At 40.0% G+C, this 19,542-nt stretch overlaps 1 protein-coding gene across 3 annotated transcripts in view; it reads left to right on the top strand.

Moving 5' to 3' along the window:
• rbpjb (recombination signal binding protein for immunoglobulin kappa J region b) overlaps positions 1–19,542 on the top strand; it is a 57,827-nt gene that overhangs the window by 27,618 nt on the left and 10,667 nt on the right. For 2 of the 3 annotated variants that reach the window (XM_031289838.2, XM_031289840.2), the window contains exons 2-5: positions 7,151–7,189; positions 15,319–15,414; positions 18,070–18,235; positions 18,643–18,817. In XM_031289838.2, coding sequence (XP_031145698.1) covers positions 7,151–7,189; positions 15,319–15,414; positions 18,070–18,235; positions 18,643–18,817 — 476 coding nt within the window. The remainder of the gene's footprint in view (positions 1–7,150; positions 7,190–15,318; positions 15,415–18,069; positions 18,236–18,642; positions 18,818–19,542) is intronic. The other variant, XM_031289839.2, reaches the window with a different exon arrangement.

Raw genomic sequence — 19,542 nt, 5'->3', positions numbered from 1 at the left:
AACAGTGACCTCACTCTCACTTCCCAGTGAAAGCCCAGAGTCCGGACATCCTCTTCCACTGCTTTACATCTACTGTTAATGGAACAACTGTCTGTCCCGTCTCATACCAGTTCACTGGCCTTGGCACATATACCCATTAGTAACCATGCCAGGGTAAGCTAGCAAGTTGGCTTAGCAGCTTAATGGGCCTATCAGGTTCCTAATAGGATATTGCCAAAGTAAAAAAGGCCTCATTACAGGGTTCGTAAACAGAAGGGGATAAGACAAGTACGGGAAATGAGTTTGATAGTTTACAAGTCTTGAAAGGCAGAGCAACTCAGCAGAGGTTTAGATTAGTGCAGAAGAATGTGTGTGTGTGTGTGTGTGTGTGTGTGTGTGTGTGTGTGTGTGTGTGTAACTAAAATGCTTTTTCCTATGGTGTCGACATTAATGACACTCTTGCATTATTTGGAGGCAGTTATGTTGGCATAGAGATATTCATATACTGTATATCCTTGTTGGCAAATATTAATTTTGATGCATCTGAATGTTCAGCTTTGACTGGAAAGATGAGGATAGGGGAAATGATGCTTTTACATGTTCAACTTCAACAAAACTACTGAAGAATGTTGGTAGTTTCGTTAAATAGATATAATGAACTTTGCAAATGATTGCTTCCCCATATTCTGTTTTTAAGTGGCAGAAATGCAGCCAATTCATCAGTTTCACAACTTCTGAAATACATTTTAAAAGTGCAGTGGTAGGCAATGTCGAATGAAGAAGTTTCCAGATTTGTATAATGCTTATTTTAGACATATCCTCGACACTCTCAAGGGTTATGATATTCACTGTCAAAAGGACAAATCCTTAAAATGTGCTGCCTTTCCTTTTATTCTTTAGCACAAAACTGCGTTGAAATAAATATAAAATAAAACTATCAGTTAGCTCTATAGCCTTATGTTGGTCTGTCTTTCTCTCCACCTTGACACTGATAAATGACACATATTGTGAGCTTAATGTTTATGTGTCCTGTCTTGCTGTTTATTTCTCATTCTAGTAAAAATACTATTATGTTGCCTGATTTCTTACCACTGCTATTTGGCTGCAGTGTTTCGCACTGGTTATCATTGGTGATAGTAAGCAGGAAGTGAGGAGGAGGAAGGGAGATTAGTCCGTATGGAGAGCAAATCAGACGAAACTCCTCTTCTTACAGAGCTTCGTTTTCCTCCATTGACCTCTGGCCTGATCTTAGAGTGTCTGTGTGTGTTAGAGGGAAAACAAAATCAGTTTTAGCGCTCACAGTTTTCTGTTTTTGGTGCTGCAGCACACGCCAAAGGGCATCATTTGCAAAGAAATATAAATTGAGAAATATTGTGTGGAGAACACTTAAAAGGAAACCTTAAACCTGTTACAAAATGATATAGGAATACAATAACTTAAATAAATAAATAAATTAAATAAATTTTGATATTTAATGATGGTCTAAACTTTTGTGCAACTTGAACTTTGCCATCAAGTATGCGATTTCAGAGAGTCAAGCTTACCTGAAGAAATTGCAGATGCAACAGTCAGCATGTCTTTCTTCTTTTCTTTGCAACTCTACCTATTGTGGTTTCCTGTGTTTATAGTCCTCTCTTCTTGTTAGTGTTTGTGTCTCGAGTGAGTGTGTTAAAGTGAGCTCATGGAAGTGATACGTATAATTAAACGGTGGTTTTTCACAGAACTTGCAACCCCAACACTTCTGACCGCCTTCATCTGTCTTTTTACACATCACTTCTTCGCAGTAAGCCAGTCTACAGTTCTCTACTTGAAGCTTGGTAGAGATTAGGGATGTGAATTTTGATACATGCACACTGTAGAAACACATAAAAGCATTACATTCAAAAATAGCAGGTAAATGCAGCCATGTTTCGTGTTTGTTATGTGCAGACATAGCTTCACCACCTCCTCCTTACTCTCCTTGTGTATCCACCTATAAATCCTTGCACTTCAACTCTGAGTAGATCCCATTCTTCCTCTCTCCACAACACGCCATCCACTTCTTCTTGCCTCGCCTTTAATCTCACCCCACACTTCCCTTTTCCCCGCAGTATCTTTTCCTCCATCGCTCCCTTTTTAAAGGGGTGGTGTGAGGTTTAGAAGGGGGAGGAGGGGAAGGGAGAAGAGAGCCGTCTGGAATCCATTAGCTAGTTGAGGCATCAGTGTTTCACTGTGGGAACCTTATTGATTGCCCTCCTTTATAATTATTCCACCTCCACTCCCTCTTTCTGGCTCTTGCACCAATCATGCTTTCAGTTTATCTCGCTTTCTCCTGCCCTTTATCCCCTCATTGCCTTTTTTCCCATCGCCTTTTTGCCATTTTCATCCCTCTATTTGTGTGTGCGTCCTTTTTTTTTTTTTTTCAAATTCACACTGTGCCTGCGTGCCGAAACCCCTAACCAACCGAGTGACACACTATCGGTTTGTTTATTGATGGCATGTAAGATGTATTGACATACTTATCAGCAGCATGCAACGCTACCGCATCCTGCACAAGGAGAAAATCTGACTCACTTATACTCTGTCTGTCTTGTAGACACATGTGTACACACACACACACACACACACACACACACACACACACACACACACACCTCTGTACAGTCACATCCATGTGCTGCATACATGTAGGCCTACCTCCACTTTATACCAGCCATGTGCCATACGCTGCATGTAACTGTAGTGCCTTAATAGATTAGATGAACATAGGCAACAGTCTTTAGTCTATAGCCTTTTTTTGTCACAAAGCATTTAAAAACTGAACAGTCAGTGATGCATTTCTGTAACAATTAAGCCACTGAAAACGTTTGTATATAGTCTGTAAGCAATCTGGAAAAAAAACAACCTTGGCAGTGTTATTTTCGCTCTACTACAAAGCTGTGTGCACCGTAGGAACATTACGGTGGTGCTGAAGAATGTGTCGTCTATGAGTGAGTATGGTCACATATCTGCAGTGATATGCACTCGGATAGTTTGTTATTGCTGCAGCGAGAGGCTGATTGAACGCTCTGGGAAAGACTTTCACCCCGGTGTGTTTTTAACAAGCTATAGTAATACACGTGTTTGATAGGAGTGGATTTAGAGCTGCAACGATTACTCTATTTATCAATCGACAGAAAATGTATTAAAGAAAATAAGCCAAGCATCAGCTGTTTCTGGCTGTCAAATGTGACGATTTGATGCTTTTCTTTGTCATACATGACAAAAAACAGAATCTTTTAAAATACATTTGAACATGTCATTTTGGTCATTTTTTACATTAATTGATTAATCAAAAAATAATCAGCAGATGAATTGATAATGAAAACAATTGTTAATTGCAGCCCTAATTCAATTTGATTTGGTTTATTGGTGTCATATTTTTAATTCAGACTTGATTCCCAATTCATGAAATGGAAAACGGGGCAGCTATGTTCTGGCTCTTACTCCAGTGCACTTTGTATCAACAATGGAAGAATCACTGACTGATATTTTTAGTTCACTTAATTGAAAAATGAAGCTAACTGACCTTGACGAAGAGATCTCTGACCAAAGTAAAATAGCAGAATAACGTGCAGAAGTATGCACCTTTTTTCTTTCAGAAAGTTAACGGCAACAATTTGGAGGCATGTTAAAGTCTTGTGTCTGTATGGGGAATAAGGAAATCAAATTGTATAACTGGTCACATGGCTTGTGCATCAGAAGTTGGTCTGTATGTTGTAGAGTACTGGTCTAACACAAACAAACTATGGACTGAGGAATTTTTCTCACCTAATCATAGTTGGCTGAAGTTTTTTTTTTAAACCACCACTGATTGATTTATCTGATGTGTATCCAGAAGCAAACATTATGTGGCAGTCCTAGAGCTCTGGCTTCATGCTTATTATATGGATGATGCTAGCTGCAGGTTGTAACCTGGCTGGCATGTCAATAACTGACGCACTGCCAAAGCTTTTGGTTTTTGAAAAACATAAAAGTGCTGCCCATACTTTCTATCCTGCTTTTCTGTCATTTTTAGTACCTTGTGTGCAGGCCACAGAAGGTATAATTGCTTGTAACAGGTTGTAGACATTGCTGCTTTACAAAAAAAATCAACGTCAGCTGTGAAATGTTGCAGGTTTACAGCCTTTTTACTATACATGTGGTCTCAGCAGTGGTTTCCTTAACATGCTGACTAAGAGTTCATGTATGACTCAATCACGCAGCCTCCTGGAAGCCAGATTAATCAGTAAAGTCGACTGTCCACTTTTAGGAAAGGGTCTTTGGTAGGGCTGCCACCTCTTAGTCGATTAGTCAACTAATCGGTCGTTTTGGTCTTAGTCGACTAAGATTTCTTTAGTTGATGAGTAATTTTTTATGCTTATTCATGCTTAATTACTCATTTCCAAGAAACTTATGAGCACATTTCTGGTAAACACAAGATTTAAAGTGGTGCTTTTGCAGGATTAATTGTGGAGAAAGTCAGTTTTACAGATGGTTCATTAACTACATTTATATTGTGCTTTTCTAGTCTTAATCACCTCTCGAAGAGCACAGCTCTGTCGATTACATCAACTAATCGATTAATCGACAAAATCATGTAAGTGTTAGTCGACTAAGAATTTCTAGTCGAGGACAGCCCTAGTCTTTGGAATGAGTGAAGGTATATGATGCTGTCATAATAGTGGGAAATTAATTATTTAATTGGCGGCAATGTCATGAAGATGTAGTGCTTAAAAGCGCACAACATCCACAATTGAGGGGAGAAGACTCTAAAAAGCAAAATGAGCAGTTATGCGTTTGTCATCCTCCCAGTTTTGGATTTACATGACAGATCACCCCTTGCTTTCTTTACATCTAAAGAGGGTCGGGGGGCCTCATTGCAAACCCTCCACCCCGCGGCATGACACACACTTTTACTGACAAATAGGTTGATTTAAATACTTAGCGGAAAGTTGAACTACGTTTCCTGTGTGTCATGTCGGGTAGCTGTACACCACGGAGAGGCAGCAGACTTTTTTAGAAAACATTTCGGAACTAACGGTTCAGGTGTTTTCTAAAAAAAAACACCTGAACCGTTAGTTCCGAAATGTCTTTTCAGGCAGCTGCAGGTCTTTAAGTTTCCATCTACTTATATTTTACCAAAGTTTTAATTCATTTGACAACCCTTTCTTATAATTATGTGCTGTCAGCAATGCTGAAAGAGTAGTCACTTGTTTGTGATTGTCTGATTTTCAGACAAAGAAAGTTAGACTTTTGTCATGTCGGTGTCATAGACTACATGTTCAGTTGGCAGCTCAGCACTGTGCCCTCTGCTTTTAATAATCATATGGAAACATTTTAATTTAGTATATTCTGGCACACATCCCTGTGAATTTGCATACAAAAAATAAATGACTCAGTCTCCTTGTTTTAAAGAGAGCTTTTTACAACCAACTGCCCATTTTTAAAGGACTATGTCGTACCTCACATCTAGAATACAGAAGTGTTTACCCTGTTAAAACCCAGTGGTTTCTACTTTTCAAAATGCAGCATGTTGACTCAGACCAAGTGAAATCTGCCTTCGGCTATTATGAACTATTGAACTGAAAGCAGCGTCAGGAAATTATCAATTCAGATGCATTTTTACAATTCAGATCAGCACACATGAAGCCTAAAAGCTATCGTTATCAGTTTGTAGTGTTCCACACTTAATGGATTTAGTGCCATATGGTCAAACAGTGAGGTCTGTATCACCCCCACATTTATGACTTATTAGACATTTAAAGCTGTAGGTTTTAAGAATGTATAACCAAGATCAGTATGTGTAGTCACTGTAATCTCAAGCCGTCCACGCCTTTATTGTTAGGTTTCATGTGGTGACATGCAGCCTTTTTTTCATGTGCCATTGGCAGGGATTAGTTTGAGTAAAGTTCAGTGTCTGTTCACCGGCTTTAACCTGCCTGCTGACACCGACACATCCTGTCACTTTACTTTATTTGAGCACTGTGCCACTACAGGCTGTGTGTGTGTGTGTGTGTGTGTGTGTGTGTACTGGTTCACAGCTTGGTTCATATCACGGTTTTGGGGTCAATTGGGGTTTTTGGTTTTAACATGCCTTTCCTTTATTTATTTAGCTACAATTCTGGCTAAGAACATAAGGAACATAAACACTTCTTCATTGCCAAATCTTTATTAAAAGAATAGGTTTTCTTATTACTGCAAACAAAAAATGCAGCTTTGTTATTTTTATATATATACAAATGGCCCCATTATAGACTAAGGCCATCAACGTAAAGTGAAGCATAAGCTCAAACAGCACTAGACTTTTTTTTTTTTTTTTTTAAACAACAGTAGCCTACAACATGTCAAATCTTAATGGAAAGATTAGTTTTCCACTTGACATTAAAGTGCAGTATTTAAAATACAATGAAGTGCTTATCAAAAAAATCACATTAAGTGCAACATAACCCAAACACACACTGTACACTGTTCTCAAAACAACAGGTTCAGTTCATTCTATTTTCATGTTCCTCTGCAAAAAAAAATACAGGTTGGGATTTATTATGTTGCTGAAATGTCAGTGAGAGGGGATATTATATCGTGGCTCAAGTAATGTCAACTTTAAAACTTTAGTGCTTAACTGTTTGATATTAATAAACGTCCGTTACATTCAAGCCATTGCCAAAAGAGTTGCTACAAAGCTAATTAAGACTATCAGCTCCACACAACTCTCTCTGTATTTCTCAGTATGGCTATGTTCAGAAGATTGTGTCGTCCGGTGACTTTCCCGCGCAGAAGCCCGAGTGAAGATAATGACCTCTTTTGAAGAATCCATCATGTTTTTTTCATCCTCCATGTCCTTGGCTATTTGCAACTGCGTGGAGGAGGGGTGGGGGCGTGTGCGCGATCACAGAAGGCTTGTATCGTGGACTCGCCGACAGTGTTGTTGTCATTACTTAGAATTCCTCATGGGGGAGACAGAAACTAGGCACTATAGCTTTAATCATATGCTGTAATTCTACATCCTCTACAACTGCATATCTTTGGCTATAATCCCACCCGAACCGTGAATAGCGGACCAAACAGTTCAGATATTTTACTTGAACCGTTCTATCCCTAGTGTTTATGCTGTGTGTGTGTTTGTGGTTAATAACCAGCCCACCCATGTTTTCTTCTCACTTTGTCTTTGCAGGAAGTTCGGGGAGCGCCCTCAGCCACTGCGCCTAACAAGGTGAGTGTGCGCATACACGTTTATACACACAACATATTCTTCCCTTAACACCTTTTGTTGTCATGGTGGTATTTGTATGTGTACTTTACACATTTATGTGAATACAGTAATACATGAACAACGCATCAGGAAAAATCTAACGGCATTTACTTAGAGGTGGGGCCTCTAAGTAAATGCCGTTAGATTTTTCCTTCAAAAGCAGTTTAATGTCAGGAAGGTAAAAACAAACAAATGCATAAAATACACTAACTACTCACCATTGAGTCACTGCTCATTTCTGGTGGTGATGCAGAAAAAGTTAGAGCTACATCTGTAATGACCACAGAATAAATATTGATGCCGATTTGCTGCATGTTGCCACAATAACAACAAAAACAACAATGTTAATGTACCGAACAACAACATTGCATGCATAGTTTCACTGTGTGATTCTGGCCTGATCGTCCATTCTTCCACCATTGGACAGCTGTTATCGGTTGACCCCCGCTGTATTACATAATTTTTGTTCTGCTATTGATTGTTCATGAGTTAGATCTCTGTAGTTTTTCACTCTCTGAGACATGCTTTTACAGCGGGGAAAATAAGTATTGAACGCGTCAACATTTTTCTCCGTAAAGATGTATCTGATGGGGCTATCGGAATGAAATTTTCACCAGATGTCAGTAACAACCCAAGTAATCCACACATACAAGAAATCATAACATGTTGGTCCATGACAAAAGTTATGTGTAATAAAGTGGAATGATAATGGGAATAAATATTGAACACATGGAGAAAAAGCGGTGTAAAAAGGCATGGGAAGCCAATAAACCAGCTGAAATCAGTCAGTATTTAGGAAGCAATCCTGCCCCCTATTAGTGCAAATTAATATCAGCTGGATTAGTCCTAATTGATGTCCTATAAAAAGGTTTCTCATTACCAAGGTGTCACTCAAGAAGCATTTCATGATGGGTAAAAGCAAAGAGCTGTCCCAAGGCCTTTGCAAGCTTATTGTAGAAAAACATACGGATGGCATTGGTTACAGACGAATATCTAAACTTCTGAAAGTTCCAATGAGCACTGTTGGGGCCATTATCCGGAAGTGGAAAGAACATAATTTCACCATTAACCGGCCATGGCCTCTATGCACGCACACCACGCAAGGCACCACTGTTCAAGAAAAGGCATGTGGAAGCTCGCTTAAAGTTTGCTGCACAACATCTGGACGAGCCAATGACATACTGGGAGAATATAATTGGTCAAATGAGACCAAAATCGAACTCTTTGGCTGTCATAGCATACACCATGTTTGGAGGAGAAATGGCACTGCACATCACCCTAAAAACACCATACCAACAGTGAAGTTTGGAGGTGGGAGCATCATGGTGTGGGGCTGTTTTTCAGCATCTGGCACTGGCAGACTTCATATAATTGAAGGAAGGATGAATGGAGAAATGCACCGTGACATTCTTGATAAGAATCTGCTGCCATCCACCAGGATGCTGAAGATGAAACGAGGGTGGACATTTCAGCAAGACAATGATCCCAAACACACGGCCAAGGAAACTCTCGATTGGTTTCGGAGAAAGAAAATTAGAATGGCCCAGTCAATCACCCGACTTGAATCCAATTGAAAACCTCTGGAAAGAACTGAAGATCAGAGTTCATAGATGATGCCCCCGGAACCTTCAAGATGTGAAGACACACAAATCACAGCTGAGCAATGTGTGCGACTAGTTTCTTCATACAAGAGGCGTCTTGAAACTTTTCTACTAAGTATAAAATAAATTTCAGCAAGTGTGTTCAATACTTTTTCCCTGTGTCATTTCACTTTATTACACACAACTTAATTTATGGACTTATTTGTTTTGATATCTTTGTATGTGTGGATTACTTGGGTTGTTACTGACATCTGGTGAAAATCTCATGCCGATAGCCCCATCAGAAATATCTTTATTGAGAAAAATGTTGACTCGTTCAATACTTATTTTCCCCGCTGTATATACTTGTGTTCAAATGAGCCCCATGACGAGACATGGGGCTCATTTGAACACAAGCAGTTGTTTGTAGGCAAAACTCAAAGCCCTAAGCTGTGCCCTGCATTCAGCATAGCTTTGACTAGCAGCGCTGCAAGTTTTTGATTATTCTGTTCCTCTTATGTTTGTTCCAAGTCATTTGGAGCAACATTTGGTTGAACACATAACGTTGATGGATGTTGTGGCTTGCTTCTGGACGTTTGTGTGTGTGTGGTGTGTTGTGTGTGCACTTGTTAGCTTGTTGGTGTTTCTTATTGTTACTGGGAACAGATGTGTGTGTGTGTGTGTGTGTGTGTGTGTGTGTGTGTGTGTGTGTGTGTGTGTGTGTGTGTGTGTGTGTCTGCGTGCGCGTGCACTTGTCCTTTGCACGTGGCTCTTGGTGGGGAAAATAAGGGGTTGCATACTGCCTGGAACTGCCGAGCATGGTTTTGGAAAAAAAGAGGCCCCAGCACCTTTTGATGTGTCCCCTTCTTCATTCATGTGCTGCCAGTCCGCTGGCTTGCAACGGCCCCTCTATTTGTCCGATGGTTTAGATGGCCAGAAATACGACGGACACAAAACAGTCTTAATCAAGCAGCTGAAAGGATGAAAACACAACTCCTTTAGTGTGTATGTATCTTTCCTGTGTATCATGGTGTCGTGTCTCTTTATATCTGCAGACCGGACAGCTAAAATAGTGCATCGTTCTGCAGGGGCGTTTTAGGGCAGCTAAAGCCCTGGGTCCTACAGGCCCGCTCCGTCAGGAAGGCTACTCGACTGGAAATACAATACACGACACACATACACTGGAAATAAGCGCACTCAGACGTGCACAATCATACACACGTCTTAGACACACAGGTATACATGCACAAATCTACACACAAACAGACACAACACCACATTAACATATAGGCTGGATAAGCTGCCTCCTATGTTAGGGGATCAGCCCCTTCAAGTGTGTGTGTGTGTGTGTGTTCTTTTACAGGGGGTCTTGTGACAGTATCGCTCTGCTGTAGACGCTGTGGCAGATGTACAGGACAGATGCCTGTCTGCTCTGCTGCATCTGTAGCCTGGCTTAACCCAGCCCCTCACACATACACACACACATGCCCAACCCCTGTAGTGCCTGCTGTTGAATAGATAAATTGAAGTGGCCATTACTCTAACTTCCTGTCTCTGATGAAATAGGGCATTGATTTCCCAGTTTGCAGTGTATATTTTTTATTAATTTCTCTCTTTCTTTCTTTCTTTCTTTCTTTCTTTCTCGCTCTCGCTCTCGCTCTCGCTCTCGCTCTCTCTCTATATCGCTCTCTTCTTATCTCTCTAGTTATATTCAACTGTTTTTGGTTTATCCTGCTCTTAATGTTTATATGCATGTTGATATTCTTTTTATGCATGTTTTATGTTTGTCATTTTGTGTGTCTGCACACTACTCGCATAGGAAATGGAGCTGTGCACTGGTCACCACTGTCTCTCTCACTTCTCCTTCCCATCTTTGGCTCTCAGAAAGACACCTAATCTCTATCTTGCTCTCTGAATGTCACTTTGTCTCATAAAGTCTTGTTGCCTAAAATTGAAAATATTTTTAACCTTGCATTGCTGGAACTATTTTCTTTTTTATTTATTCATTATTGTATCACTGTCCTTAATGCCTTTTTACTAGTTACTACTCAAGCCTATCTTTTAATGGTGCATAAAATATGAGGTACGTCATGTGCCAGGCACAAGCATACAAGACTATGCTTATTAGTAAATCGGCAATTATGTGTAGATGATGAATTGGCTACATCTACACATTTTTCAGCTGTTATGCTGTGAATAGCCTTAGTCATTTTGACTACAGTTTATATGCCTACATTATACTCATCTGCATGTTATGCACTGGGAGTGTCATTGTCATTAATTCATGTTTAAGTGATTGTTTTCCCCTCTTTTGCATATGCTTTTAATCTTTTTGAGGTCTTGATTTCACCCTAACTTTCCCCACCTCCATTAAAAAAATTCCGTGTGTGTGTGTGTGTGTGTGTGTGTGTGTGTGTGTGTGTGTGTGTGTGGGTGTGTCAATTAAAATAGCCCCACATCATCACATACCCTTCACCATACCTAGAGATTGGCATGGTTTTATTTCAGTTAGCTTAATAGCTAACTGAGATAAGATCCATATCAATGCAAATCAAACCAGCTATTAGGTTAACTGAAATAAAACCATGCCAATCTCTAGGTATGGTGAAGGGGATGTGATGATGTGGGGCTATTTTAATTCCAAAGGCCAAGGGAACTTTATCAGGATGCATAGTATCCTGGATCCATGAAATAACTGGCCTTTAAAAATAAAAATCTGCCTTCCTCTATGGGAATTTAACATAGGAGTATGTATAATTATGGCCCCTGTATTTTAAGGAAGAACATTTATTTATTTACAATACATTATTCATTCACAAAACAAATTGGTGTCCTTAAAAGTTTGGATTTTTCTCATTTTTTTTAATTAAGGCATTAATTTCAATTTCCAAAAGATGATTTTTTTTATTCCTCTTTTTAGTCAACTTTAGCATAGGTATGAATACTTATGAGCAGCACTGTGTGTGTATATATATATATATATATATATATATATCTCAATCAATCAAAATTAAATGATTTAATAATAATGTATAACAATAACTTATTTCACTAGTAAATTGCTGTTGAACGATGGGAAAAGGACATTTACAATAACTTCAAATGCACCACGAGGCTGTAGTTTACCAGTTTCATTGGTCGCACCGTCTGTGTTGTTTTTCCGACGGCAGCTGCAGATTGTTACATACCAGTGTTGAATCCGCTACAGTAAAACACAGTCAAACTTTACACCGTTTAGCATTAGCTGTCAGCATTTTAACCGTTTTTAATCCAGCTACTAGCTAGCGGTAGGCTAACGTTAGCTGCTGTCGAGTATAGTGTTAACTAGCGTCACGTGCAGCGGTGTTTGTGTTGTCTGTATCGTCTTCAGAGCATCAGAGAGAAGCGCAGACATATCAGTGGCACCAGATTTCGGTAGCCAGGGTTGGCAGGAAGAAGATTTTTACAAGTAAATGTTCCAATTAATGATCAAGGCAGCACATTCTCTTCTCCTTCCTTCATTTTACAGTCCAATGGTGGCTAGAACGGCTCCGGGTCAAACGTCAATATGGAATAGATTAATCTGCGTTATTTTTTTTTAACGCATAATTTTTTCTCAGATTAATTAATCAAAATTAACGCGTTATTTTGACAGCCCTAGTGTGTGTGTGTGTGTGTGTGTGTATTTTTTTATTCAAAATAATCCAAAGCCAAGATACCATGATTTTTATGGCTGCAACATTATGTCAGATGGAAATATTTTAGAGCATCATTTTATACATACTAGAATTTAATCTAAAATTCTGCAGGTTTCAACAATGCTTGGCTACACAATACACGTTTGTAAAGATGGACCCACCACTGGATTTATATAATTCATTTGATCCCAGAGTATTCAGTTTCATTTGAGTGCTGCCACATGTGGGGCATCTTTGTTATCTATTCAGGGGTTATTTATGGATAGCAGTGAAGTGGATAGCAGGGCATTGCAGATGACAATACATGAAGAACCACTGTGAGTGAAAGCTTAGGCGTATGGTGGAGCTTTTCTGTCTTGATGGGGGAATCGTCTCTCCCCAACTTAGCCACAATGGTCTGGAACTGTTTGGTGAGTAGTGAAACAGTGTTAACCACAATTCAGGGCTGTTGCACGAAACCTAACCAACACTATTATGAGATTCTTGGGTCATAAGATAACTATGCATGCACCAATGTATTTTGAATATTTACTCACTGTCTTGACCCGCATATAAGATCGATTTAAGGGGCAGAGGTATGTGGCTGATTCAACTTTTAGCTTTTTGGGGGAAGTGATTAGACTTAGACTGATTTAGACTTTGCAAGGTGGTGTTCAAATACAGGGCATATCCAGCAGGGCAGTTTAGTTACCAGCACACTTGGAAATAAATGGTTTAGATTGTTTGCATATAAAGCTGAGTTTGGTTTTTCCTTATTAATGCTGCTGCTTATTTTTATGGATTCAGTGATTTATTGTTTGGTCTGTATAAAATATCTGAAAAATGCTGTTTATTTCCCTATAACGCATGGTACCGTTTTAATACTGCTGGTTTTGTATGACCAACTGTCTTAAAACTATAATATAATATATACATTGTAGTGCCACATATGTCAAAGAAAAGCATCAAACCCTCATATTTGGGAATCTGGAAGGTTAAATTTGGCATTTTTGCTTTAAAAATAACTGCGTCAAGGTGCCCTAGTGGTTAAGCTGCTTACCATGCAACCCCGGTGTGTGTGTGTTTGTGTGTTGTTTTATCTAAGATGTCACCCTTCCGGTAAATGTCGCCGGTCACAGGCATCATCAGAGGTGTCCAGTGACATGTGCTCTGCAGGTTTGAACTGTGTGTTCTCCATATAATCAATCATAGCTGTGAGCTCAGGAGCCTCCCTTGGGTGGTGATGGCGCAGTGGATTCGAAACATGCCTTTGGTGTGGGAGATCTGGGTTCAATTCCCACTGCGATACATCAACCAATGTGTCCCTGAGCAAGACACTTAACCCATAGTTGCTCCAGATACGTGTGGCCTCTGACATATATAGCAATTGTAAGTCGCTTTGGATAAAAACGTCAGCTAAATGACATGTAATGTAATGTTATTGTGTCTGTATCTGAGTATGACCCTGGTGAGTGTATCATTCACTTTAGCCCCAGAGGAAGGTTAGGTCAGTTAATGTAAACATAAGAAAAAGTGAAGCCCATCCTTGCAAACAAGTCAGATTGAGTCGTGTGCACCTTTGTTTTCCCCTGGCTTGATTTAAGAAAAGAAAATAATTTTCTCCATGTCGTGCATAAATGGTATCGGACTGCATCAGATCAGTTAAATGGCCTCAAATGTTGGAATTCTAGGATTGTACCTCCATCGCTATCGTTTTTCAGAGTAATTTAGAAAATATTGAAAAAACAACAGAGCATAATTTTATTTTGCCGCAAGACTTAAATTACAGCTTTCATCCCGAAAAATAATTGTCTCATCACACAGTGAGGCGAGGAATTAAACGTTTCCCAGTCCATTATGAAATGGATGAACCAAAATCCCTCTCAGCCTTCCTCCTCTTCTGTACCCCCCTCCCACACACACACACACACACACACACACACACACACACACACACTGCGAGGGGCCCCTTGCTTTTCATAACAAAAGGCCCTGTCCAACCCGAGTGTGCGGCCCAGCATTGCGTGGCAGAGTGGAAAGCTGTGTGTGTCTGAGTGGGAAGCCCTCTGAAGCACCCTACCTTGTCAGGTGTCACTGACATCTGTGCATGTGCGTGGATTGGGTCAGGGTGTGTTGATGTCCATGCATATGATGCGTCTTAATTGTGCATCTAAGCCTGATCTTTGACCTCTTGCTTTTCAGACCAGCATAAGCTCCACTGGTCTCCCAGATATTAAAATTATTTGAGGCTTGTTTGTGTAAAGGAGGTGTGGGAGGGTTTGGAGTTGACAGAAGTAATTGGAGCGCGGACCTTGCAACATTTTGACATGAGATGAGGAATCTTTGCTGGTGAGCTCAGCTCTGTTGTTTTTGTTTTTTCAGCTCTGGTGTTTTCTTTTTCCACCCCCCCACCCCTCTGCGTTTCTTCCTCCTCCCCTCTCTTGTCCCTCATGCTCCTCACTGTCCCCCTGAGCTGGTCATTAACGTTTCAGCCCACCCCCACTTCAAACTGACCCAGCTGGGGGAGAACATAGCTTTTTTGGCTAGCAGAATGTGCAGGCTTTTCAGAGGTCATTGCGAGTGTACTGTATGTGTGCATGTGTGTTTATGTATGTTCTCATTCCATACTTCACATGTTTTTTTTGTTTTGTTTTTTGTTTTACACTAAAGCGTCGCCTTTTTAAAACCTGCTCGACAATACACAGTGACCCCCACATCAAGCCTTGAGGCTCCCTCTGCTTCAGCTTTAAGTTTCCACGCACCCAATATCCCCTCATCTGCTAGATCACAAAATGGCTTGTTAATGGACAACTTTCTCTCTCTTTTTTTCTGTTTCCCTCTTTTCATCTTGCAGAGAAGCGATGAGGAATTACCTGAAGGAGCGAGGTGACCAAACTGTCATGATCCTGCACGCAAAAGTTGCACAGAAATCCTATGGCAATGAGAAAAGGTATGACCCTGGTATGATCAAGGTTACCTCAGGCCTTGATAATCATTGGAAGTTGTTGGATTTGAGAAAATAAAATAAGGCTGAGAAGGTTTTTGAAGGTTAAACGGATAGATCACCATCAGTATGTGTAATCTCTCTGGCTGTCTGGGTAGGAGTAACACTTCACATTCAGAAGATGGATTTCCTTCCACTCTCAGAGAAATAGTTCATCATTTTGTGAAATTTGCTTTCTTGCTGAAAGTTAGATGAGAAGATTGACACGACTTTCATGCCTGTTCAATAAATTTGAAACTATAGCCAGCAGCCAGTTACTTAACAACAAAAGGCAACAAAATCTATCTACCAGCACCTCTTAAGCTCACTAATTGACTAGGTATGCCTTGTTTGTTTAATCAAAAACTGAAATGTAGTTTTACAGGGAGTTATGTGCCTGACTTGTTCGGCTTGATGTGTCAGGGCCTTTAGACAGATATGAGAGTGCTATCTCATCTAACCTGATGAAATATTCCTTTTAAAGTAAAAAAAAAAAAGAGGCGTGTTATATTCAAATTTTGTCGTGTCTCACTGCAATTTCAGTTCCTTGTTGTTTTTTCAAACAAGGGTAAAGATTCACTTGTGAGAATGTTTTAACCTCTTATTATAAATGCTGTTTTACAAGCCTTTATACACACTGACCTGTTGTTGAGGACACTGATTACAAACAGCTAAGCCTTAAAGGGAGTTATTGGCATCATGTGGAAACACAAACTTGGCCGCCTTCATTGCATTCAGGCTAAGGGGTGAATGAAAACCACACATTCCAGCTTGCCTGCGCGCAGTGTGGGTACCTGGACCTTTCTGACCTCCCATAGCAAAAGGTCAGAGGAGGAAATGAGTGGCGACCTCGTGTGTGAGGCCACGTTCAGGTGAAGGCCACAGAGAGGCGCAAGGAGAGGGAGTTGGGGGCGATGGGAATATAGGGGAGATAAAAGGCTCTCGCTGGAATGTGTTGGTGAAACCATGGAGCATTTCGGTGTAACAGGTCTCAGAGGTATACAGTGCAACTTAACCTGTTGCTGTCTGTCTTTGTTGTAATTTCCACGCAGGGTGATCACTTTTTTTTTCTCAAACTCATCTTTTCTGCCTCAAACCCTTTCTGTAACTCTGCTCTCACCTTTTTACCGCTCACTCTCAAACTTTTTATAGCTTTTTCCTTCCCCTTCTCTCGCTCATTATGCAACTCTCTTCAGCTCTCCATCATCCGCCTGTTTTCTTGACCCGAGCTGTAGCGCTGCTTGCTATCTCATCAGGCCTATCTCTTGACAAATCAGCCGTTGCGGGCCAACTCTGAAACACCTCAGAGAGTTGGAGCACACCATGAGAGAAAGATGGTGAAAGGTTGAGATTGAGATGAATTCCTCAGATAAATTGTAGCTGTCTTGTCCACTTAAAGTGACACTACTGAGACAAATGGCAGTGAGAGGACCCATTCAACCACTCTTGTCACATGCACGCTTGTATAGGTTCAGTGTCAGTATTGCTGGATTGTGAGTTGCTCAATGCCGTGCCGATGCAAGGCTGAAAACTACATATTTATAGCCAGTAGAGCGTCCATCCGGATCACAAACAAGTGTCTGAATGAGTGTGCTCAGCTAAAGGGATTTCTGGTCAATCAGAGTCACAGTACGTCTGTCTCGCACCTCTGATTACTTCTGTCTGTATTGTAATAAGGGAGCCCAAGAAAGTGGGTGCATGGAGAATGCAAATGTGCTGTCTCCCTATTTCTGTCTGCACTTTTTTAGGAGGTGAAAGTAGACAAACACCCACAGAGACAGACAGTGGTGTTGCGAAATAGGTCCCTTTCCAGTTCCACACTGACGCACATGAAGTTATGCTGGTTCAGTGATGAGTTGATTTCACATTTTTGACAAGGCTTAAGTTGTCATTTTTCTTAATGGAGTTCTGTACTTGACGTTAAAGTATTTTAACAGAGAAGAGCAAAAAAAGTACGAAATCCCGAAATGGAAAAAGTTACCTTTTTTCTTGAATAATGGTTAATATTTATTTCAACAGATGAGTTTCATGCTGGACTGCTCATATTAACATCTGCTAAATTAGGCTTGACAGCTTGAGGAAATAGTGCTTAGTTCAATTGTATATAATAGTATGATGATGAAAGTTTCTGACTGTCTTGTTGAAGCTTAGCACAGGTCTGCCCTCTTCTGGTGTAAATTAAGAGATGCACATTGTCCTTTTCTTTTTTTTTTTTTTTGTAGGTGCTCACATCCAGACTAAATTGCTGTCTTGTCCAGCAGTTTTGTCCTTGAAATGTACTTTTCAAAAATATTATTACTCTGTTGATGTGTTTTACTTTTTTTTTTAGGACAAATAATGTAGAAGTCTATCTTAAAGCCATGCAGATGTTATTTTTTTCTTTTTCGTCCAGGCAAGTGGAAATAAAAACACTTATATTTAAAGTAACAGACTGAAATACAAGTTACAGGGGCAAAAATTGTTGCAAACATGTGGACCCACTCAGCTCAACAGGTAACCACTTAAGTGTTTTTTACATTAGCAGATGCTTAAGTGAACATCAATGAAGGAGAAAACAGCGCATTTTTCAGACGGTCTAAGGATTTGATTAAAAAATTCATAAATATGTGTGCATGTGTCCAGGTTCTTCTGCCCTCCTCCCTGCGTCTACCTGATGGGCAGTGGCTGGAAGAAAAAGAAGGAACAGATGGAGCGAGACGGCTGCTCCGAGCAGGAGTCGCAGCCTTGTGCCTTCATCGGCATCGGCAACAGCGACCAAGAAATGCAACAGCTTAACTTAGAGGGAAAGGTACAACACACACACACACACACACACACACACACACACACACAGTGTCACTCTGTTATTTACCTTCACAAGAAAACCTATTCTAGTTATTCACTTGAAGCTGCCATGGCTACACACCTTCACTCCAGGCACTTTACTGGAAGTCTGTCATTTTGCCTTCAGTGCATTTGAAGGTTCTTTTTTTCTAACCATGTTTCCGATGACAGTGGTGAAAATTATGTAACAGGTGATGAGGTGAATCATCACTGAAGTTGCTCAGAAAATATAGGAATGTGAACGGTGTTCTTGTGTCACTTTGTGTGTCTGTCTATTTTAGGAAACGTTTCACAGAATTAATCATTTGCAGCAAGAAAAAAAAGAAAGATCTAATGTGTTCTGATTTCTGCCTCCCCACCATGTCCACCCAGAATTATTGCACTGCCAAAACCTTGTACATATCCGACTCCGACAAGAGAAAGCACTTCATGTTGTCTGTCAAGATGTTCTACGGCAACAGCACTGACATCGGTGTCTTCCTCAGCAAGAGGATCAAAGTCATCTCCAAGCCCTCCAAAAAGAAGCAGTCCCTCAAAAACGCTGACTGTAAGTTTGCATTCGTCTGTGTCTCATTCACATTTTTTTTGTCGGTTACTTGTGCCGGGGATACTGATGAGTTTTGATGGTCGTGTACACTAATCTCTTTTGTTTGTCAATAGCTGTGGTTTGTTGTAGTACAAAAATGTTGCCGACATCTTTACTTCGTGGTTATATTCTTCAGTCAAATTTATGTCATTGCGATAGATTTCACACAGCAGGATTAAAAAAAAAAAAAAAAAGGATTTAAGAAAAAAGGATAAAAAGTGTAAGTGTAGCACAAAACAGAAAATTAGGCATAAAAACTCATTGTTTTTAGAAAAAATAAACTATGGAAAGCACTGAAATGTCAGGCATTTGTATTTTTTTTATATTGCTGACTGATTTACTTATTTCACTATGGAATTTATTTAAATCTTGTTTTATTATGTATTTTTATTTAATTTCTTTACATTTATTTATTTACTTTAGTTAGTTTATTTATTTGCTGAATTTTTTCCTATTTTTTTTTTAAAGGTGCTGTAACAACAGGTTATTATTAAGCTTATTATCAGTATTATTTTTCTAACCACTAGAGGGCAGTGTAGCTTCACTTAAATGTGTCCAGTAACCCAGTTATGTCACAAGTAGCACACCTGTAGTGTACACATCACCTCTGCTGAGATTATCACCCTGTTAACACAGCTGACATGTAAGCGACATGTCATGTTTGGGTTGTTATGTAACCGGTCCGT

Source organism: Sander lucioperca, chromosome 17, assembly GCF_008315115.2.
Source record: "Sander lucioperca isolate FBNREF2018 chromosome 17, SLUC_FBN_1.2, whole genome shotgun sequence".
NCBI lineage: Eukaryota > Metazoa > Chordata > Actinopteri > Perciformes > Percidae > Sander > Sander lucioperca.
This window is presented reverse-complemented; position numbering and strand designations above follow the sequence as displayed.